General features: G+C 37.5%; 1 protein-coding gene across 1 annotated transcript; it reads left to right on the forward strand.

Moving 5' to 3' along the window:
• The first annotated feature begins 222 nt into the window (after window positions 1–222).
• LOC141646879 (uncharacterized) lies at window positions 223–3,242 on the forward strand. The gene is made up of 2 exons (XM_074454862.1): window positions 223–453; window positions 556–3,242. The coding sequence occupies exon 2, from the start codon at window positions 655–657 to the stop codon at window positions 2,746–2,748; it is 2,094 nt and encodes a 697-aa protein (XP_074310963.1). The 5' UTR covers window positions 223–453; window positions 556–654; the 3' UTR covers window positions 2,749–3,242.
• Window positions 3,243–6,952: the final 3,710 nt, after the last annotated feature.

Below are 6,952 nucleotides of genomic sequence, written 5' to 3' on the forward strand. Positions count from 1 at the left end.
AGAATGAGTAATATTCATTAAAAATATTGACTTCATATCTCATTTTTGTTGTTATTATTACCAGAATTTGGACTTATAATCAGATCCGACAAACGGGTCAATCGAGATTGGGCCACATTTGAGTCATTTCCGTTTATAAGAATTCGGATCTGACCGGTTCATTTTAGGTTCATATCATTGTTGAGCCGGTTGTTACCAAATTAATTAGGGATAGCAGGTCACCATCCAATAAAAAAGCCACAAATTCTCACTTTAGACGGACACTATCCGTCTAAAACTGTAAACGGATAGTATCTTTCCCACAAAATTAGAGTGAATAGTGCAAAATTAGTGTGGATAGTACTGAGTACTGACCTTTTGAGTAATAAAGGAGAATCCCAACTGTACTGCTCAACTGCTCAATTAATAACCACTTCTGTTTCAGCTTCCTTAATCCTTATCAACCCTTTTAAGGTAAGTTGCTGATTTACTATATCTTTGGTAATTTATGCATAATTCAGGAAGATTAATGTAGCACAAAGTTCTGATATTTTGAAGTTTATATTCATAATTCAGGAAGAACAGAAAGTTTGTTGTGTTGCAGCATTTGAATTTGATGATCATTGATGTCGATTTCTGAATATTATTTAAACCCCAATTCAATTGATCAAAAAAATGGCAGAAAAAGAATCATCTGAACATTCTGAAGGTGGGATTATAGAGGAAAGAGTAGAGTTGATGGTTGATCCTGCAACTTCTAATGTTATCCAAAACCCAACTAAAAGAAATGCCCTTTTCCTGAAACCCTCTTTAAACCTGAATGCATTACCACCCAAACTTCCAAAGATTCAATCTTTTTCATCCTCGTCGAACCCGAATGTATTATTTCTTTGCCTTTCAATCCCTATTAAAGGATGGCAAACATGGGTGGAGAAATTGAGAGTAACCCATGAACCCGTGTGGCGGAAAGCTGGTATCTTTGATGCTATTAAGTGTTCTACTTACCACATTGCTAGAGTTAGTGATCTCATTTTAAGCTTGGTTGAAAAATGGTGTCCGGAGACTAACACTTTTGTTTTTCCATGGGGTGAGGCTACTGTTACTTTAGAGGATGTTTATGTCTTAGGCGGTTTTTCGCCTTTGGGTGGTTCTGTTTTGAGTAGCAGTAGCCCTTCTTTAGGGAATAATGTGGAACAGGTTGAGAAGAAGTTGATCGAGTCATATAGAAAATTAATGAAAACTAGTCATAATTTGAGTCAATTAAAGTGGCAGGAGCATTTTATGGGATGTGGTAATCAGATAGAGCATGCTGGTTTTTTGGCTCTTTGGCTTGCCCGTCATGTTTTCGCTGGTAAATCAACCACGATTGTTCATAAGGCAGTTTTGTCCATGGCAGCCAGGCTTAGTTGCGGGGCTAAACTGGCATTTGGTCCAGTGATTTTAGCTTCTATTTATAGGGACTTGACCTTGCTGAAAAGGAAGATCGTAGGATCTGTAAGTGGTCATTCTTTGAGGTTGACATCACCATTGCACCTAGTTCAGGTTTGGGCTTGGGAGAGGTTTCCGTCGCTAGGACCCGTTCCTAGGATGATTAATTGTGGCGAGGTTAGGCTGACGCGTTGGGTAAGTCATGTAAGGAAAGCATATGATGATATGGAAATGTGTCTAGACTCGTCAAGGGAGACCTTTAGATGGCGCCCATATACCATGTCGCTTGCCAATTGGCCATTACCTAGGTTTTATGTCGATTCAGGGATGAGGGTGGATGTGGATTCCCATGAGGATTGGAAGTTATTCTCTAGGTGTTTGATGGTTGGTCAATTGGTTGGGTTGAATTGTGTTGAGGAGTATAACCCTCATAGAGTGGCTCTCCAATTCGGGTTTGATCAAGATATTCCGGAGTTCATTGATAGATCATTGGCTAGTTGTAAACTTGATTGTTCATCAAGCGGTTTGAAGTTATACATACCTCCTCGATTGCACGAAGGAGATGTTACACATCGGTACTCTAATTGGTGGAGGGCAGGGTCACATTTAGAAGAAGCGACACTGGTTGGATGTAAGAGAAAGAGAATGTCCAAAATTTGTGATAGAAGTGACGAATTTGACGCAATAGATGTAGATGGGAATGCTAGGGAAAACCAAATGGAAAAACTGCTACCTAGGGAGGAGTCGTCTCGCAATGTCCTGCAAGTTTGTAATCACACCAGGAAATTGATACCTAGTGTGGCTAGTGATGAGTTTTCTTCTCGGAATGTGTTGCAAGTAGGTACTGACCTCGGAATTAACTCACAAATAGACACGACTATAGAGGAAGATGAGGTCCGAAATATTAATCATACAGTGGGCGAGTGTAGTAATTATTCAGATCACCGTAATTCCCACATTGAAGAGAAGGAAACTGAGATCACCATTCTATGCAGCAAAGCTGTAGGTTCAGATTTTGCTGCACGACATCAGAATTTCGCCACTGAAGTTGGTAAGCTTAGGGCTATGAGTCCATTGAGGAGGCAAAACATGGAACGTAATGTTGTTGAGCACCATGTGAAGACGGAGGTGCAAACATCGGGTTCCCTGCTTGTTGAAGATGAACCTGATGAAGTATTATGTGAGGACAAAGATCCCACAAATCAGGCCGGTATTCCTACTAGCGGTCAGCTGTCTGTCAGTAATGATGACAACCCGTTTGTGGCTCTCTGTGTTCAGTACGAATTGAGGATTAGTACACTCGAGAGGGAATTTTCCGCTTTGTTACGTAAAAAGTACTAACCTTGCATGACATGTAACAGAGGATAGTTTAGTTTTTGCCATTAAACAATGGCAGTGAAAAATACTACTCCCTCCATTCAACTCCACACTACCACTTTCTTTTTTCACGTTTGCCAACGCATCTTTTACGCGCTAAATATCATTAGCTACGTATTTGCAAAAAATATAAAAGGTAGATATTTTTAATGTACTCGTAACGACGAATAAAACAAGATCCCACATGAATATATTTTCACTTATGTATTGGGAGAAAATTGAAATTGAATGCTTAACTATGAATAGTGTACAAAATAGATAATGTTAGTGTGGAGTTGAATGGAGGGAGTACTTGTAGTGAACAGCAGTAATCGGAAGTAGTACTTCAGAAACTTGGTTATAATGTCTGCTAATCTCCTTGTTATTTTGTGTTGTAATGGCCTGTAGCTTTTAACATATCTGAAATTTTAATTAAACTAGGTTGGTTTCGCGACAATTATGTAACGTCTTTTCATCGAATGGGTTATGCAGGATCAGTTGGTGAATACTGCTGCTTGATTACATCCCCTACCCCTTACCTGGTGCAATTTGCTGATGGTATTTTTTGCTGCAATTTCAGTATCAGTCTTCGGCCGGATCTGTAGGTGAATATACAAAATTGATACTCGTTATTCATTACGATCCTGTGATGGCCTAGTATGACGGTTCCGTAAATCCTGTGTTCCAGACAGTGTCCCATTTTATAAAAAGAAAACTCATTTATTATTAATACTGAATGAATAAACTTTTTATAAAAATAGACCGTTTTACATGTGACGTCTTATTCTAAAATCAATAGGTCTTGGTATAGACTGGTGGGGCGAACAGACGGGTAAAGACCTCTAATAAAATGGGTAGGGGGACAAGGTGGGGCACCCTCCATGTGCTTCCCACTTTATGGCAAATGAATATTTTGTGAGGGAAAATGGTATCCGTCTATACGTATAGACGGATAGTGTCCGTCTATAATGAGAATTTGTGTTCTAAAATTTATGATGATGGTTACATCAGTTGTTTAGTACCACACGGCATCACACTGAACTCACTCGACTACTCAAGTAGTTGAACTGAATTCCTGCAAAAAGCAAACTGACCCCTACAAACCTAGCCTAAGTCTTTTGCTTTACCTGTGGTGAAAATCAAACAGTATCAAATGTAGTAGTATAGTCTTAATTTAATACGGAGTACATTATCTTTTACATAACTTTCTTTAAATTTTTATCGTTATTTTAATCGATAATGAAAGCCGTCTTAACCTAAGACGATCTTAAATAATAAATTAGGGAAAATTAAAAAGCCAAGATTGAACGTATCAAATACCAACCTATTCAATGCGACACAAAATGATTACGTTGAAATATAGTCTCAATAATCCAAATAAATGACGTAAATAAAAATTAGAAAATCTTATTAAAAACTATTTTAATCTTAATACGATAATTTGGGTGAAATTCGCAGGAGACTCAGGTTCAAGCCTCCCCAAGAGCAAAATCTTGTGGAGCATTCTTGGCCTGAGTCCATGCCTCACCCTCGGGTGACTTACCTGATATACGTGGTTTGCAGGCGATCACGTACACCTGGGGGTTTACCCAAGGCGCACCGAAGATAACGGCTGCGGGTTCCCTCGTCACGAAAAAAATAATAATAATACAGATTATAGAGTATGTGTGCTTTTGATAAAAGTTGTAATAACTACAGTATATTGTAGATTCAAGACCGTCTTAAACCATACAAGGCTAACTAAAAAACACGTATTTTATTATTATTATTATTATTATTATTATTATTATTATTATTATTATTATTAAATTAGTGACACCCGAATTTAAACTTCGAAACACCTATTCAATAATGTTCTATAACTTAGTTTTAAAATAATTAAAGTCATTAACCCTTACGAAGTACGGGCTTTCAAACTAGTAACTATACTAATTAAATCCCTTCATTACCCGTCTTAATTCCATAATCTAATTAATTCACAAATTATTGTATGGAACTGTCTTATAGCATAAGACCAGCCCATAATCCAAAAGCCCAAACAATTACTTAAAGCTCCCTTTTTTTAATCAAATAATCAAAAGTCCTTAATACGGAGTACACTTGTAAAAAAAATATCTTATTTTGATAACCTAAAATTTTATATTAATAAATTGTATTTAAATATGTTAGTTTTTATCATAAAATGTCGTGTTGTTAAAATAAAAATAGAATACTAATTAACTTAGAGGTGTTATTTTTGGGCTTCTCTCCTTTTGGGTTAGTCCTATGTTATAGGACGGTCCTATAGGAGAGTTGCTGTAATTAATTACATTATAAACTACTAATGATAAATTAAGGTAACTAACATAAGATTAGAGAAATAAAACATAAACATGTTTCAAACATGTTTAGCCCCTGTACTGGTTGAGCACAAAATCTCATTGCCCATTTGCCCTCTCTCTTTTTGTGAGAGGTCTTCAGCTTGCTTGCTTTGCTTGTTGAGTCACGACCCCTTTCATTTTCCAACAATGAATATACTTCACATCCGCAAAGCAATAAAATTCGATTCTAATATCAGCAATAAATTTCCAAAGCTACTCCAACTACAATACTAAAGTATCCTGAGCAGCTGAGCTCAAACCCTCACAAAAACTATGGCAAAAGAAAAATCCACAGAAGCTACAATCATAAAGAAAACAAAAGCCTTCATGATTAATCATAAAACTTCTAAAATCACAAAAAATCCAACCAAAAGAATTGCACATTTCATAAAACCCACTTTAAATCGCAATGCATTACCACCCAAATTTCCAAAGATTCAATCTTTTTCATCCTCGTCGAAACCGATTCTTCAGTTTCTTTGCAATTCAACCCCTCTTAAAGGATGGAAAACATGGGTAGAAAAGCTTGAACCAACCCATGAACCGGCATGGCGAAAAGCCGGAATCTTTGATGCTATTAAGTGTTCTACTTGCAATATTCCAAAAGTTAGTAATCTCATTTTAAGCTTAGTTGAAAAATGGTGTCCTGAAACTAACACATTTATTTTTCCATGGGGTGAAGCTACTGTTACATTAGAGGATGTTTACGTTTTAGGCGGTTTTTCGCCTTTAGGTGCTCGTGTTACGAGTAATGTTCATTCTATTTTAGATAAAAATGAGAACCGGGTCGAGGATAAATTATTTGAAGCGTATCATAAATTAGCAGAACCGGTTGTGACTCAAAAAAAGTGGCTTAAACATTTTATGGGAAATGGAATCGATAAGAGTATGCTGGTTTTCTAGCTCTTTGGCTTAGTCGTCATGTTTTTGTTAGTAGGACTTATTAACGATATATCCATATCTCCCGTATCTTCCTCGAAGATCCACATTGAGCCGTCTACAACAACAAATCAACCAAGCAAATAATGTATAATATAGTTTCCATATTTTGTGAATAATATCTTTCTTGTACAAAGAGTTATCTAACCTAGGTCTTTGATTGTATATAAATACCAACCTCATTGTACATTCAATTCATTCAATACAATTATATTCATACAACCTCTAATCTTATATGGTATCTAAGAGCTCAAATCGATCCATCAAAAAACACCTCCAACCCCGCCGTTCAACCTTCAAACGCCACACCAAAATCCAATTCAAACCCACTGCCACCATGACAAACAACCTTGATACAGCCGTCCCAAACCCTCACGAGAACACCACGCCACTCACCTCCCTAAACCTCAACCATTGTGTGAAGTTAACCCCCGTGAACTATACTTCATGGCACTTCCAGTTAACTCACATCCTTTTTTGATATAGTTTACTAGGATTCCTAGACGGTTCTCACCCAACCCCGTCACCAACCATTGTAGGTGACGACAAAATCGAAAAACCGAACCCGTCCTACTTTACCTGGCTCAAACAGGACGGCCTCATACTTGGTGCCCTCATGGGAACCTTGTCCTCGGCTGTTCAAGCCCTTATAGTCCGGGCAAAAACCTCGAAAGAGGCCTGGGATATACTAGCGCAAACCTACGCAAACCCTTCGCGTGCGCACATACTACAATTAAAAGACCGCCTCGAATCGATTGTTAAAACCACTGACCAATCGATAACCGATTATATGAATTCTATTAAAGCAATAATTGACCAACTTGCCTTAATGGGCAAAGTACTCGACCCGGAAGACATCGTCTTCAAAGTTTTAAAAGGTCTCGACTATA

Source organism: Silene latifolia, chromosome 3 (assembly GCF_048544455.1).
Source record: "Silene latifolia isolate original U9 population chromosome 3, ASM4854445v1, whole genome shotgun sequence".
Taxonomy (NCBI): domain Eukaryota; kingdom Viridiplantae; phylum Streptophyta; class Magnoliopsida; order Caryophyllales; family Caryophyllaceae; genus Silene; species Silene latifolia.

Coding starts and splice junctions, on each gene's coding strand:
- LOC141646879 (XM_074454862.1), top strand. CDS start 655: ATGGCAGAAAAAGAATCATCTGAACATTCTGAAGGTGGGATTATAGAG.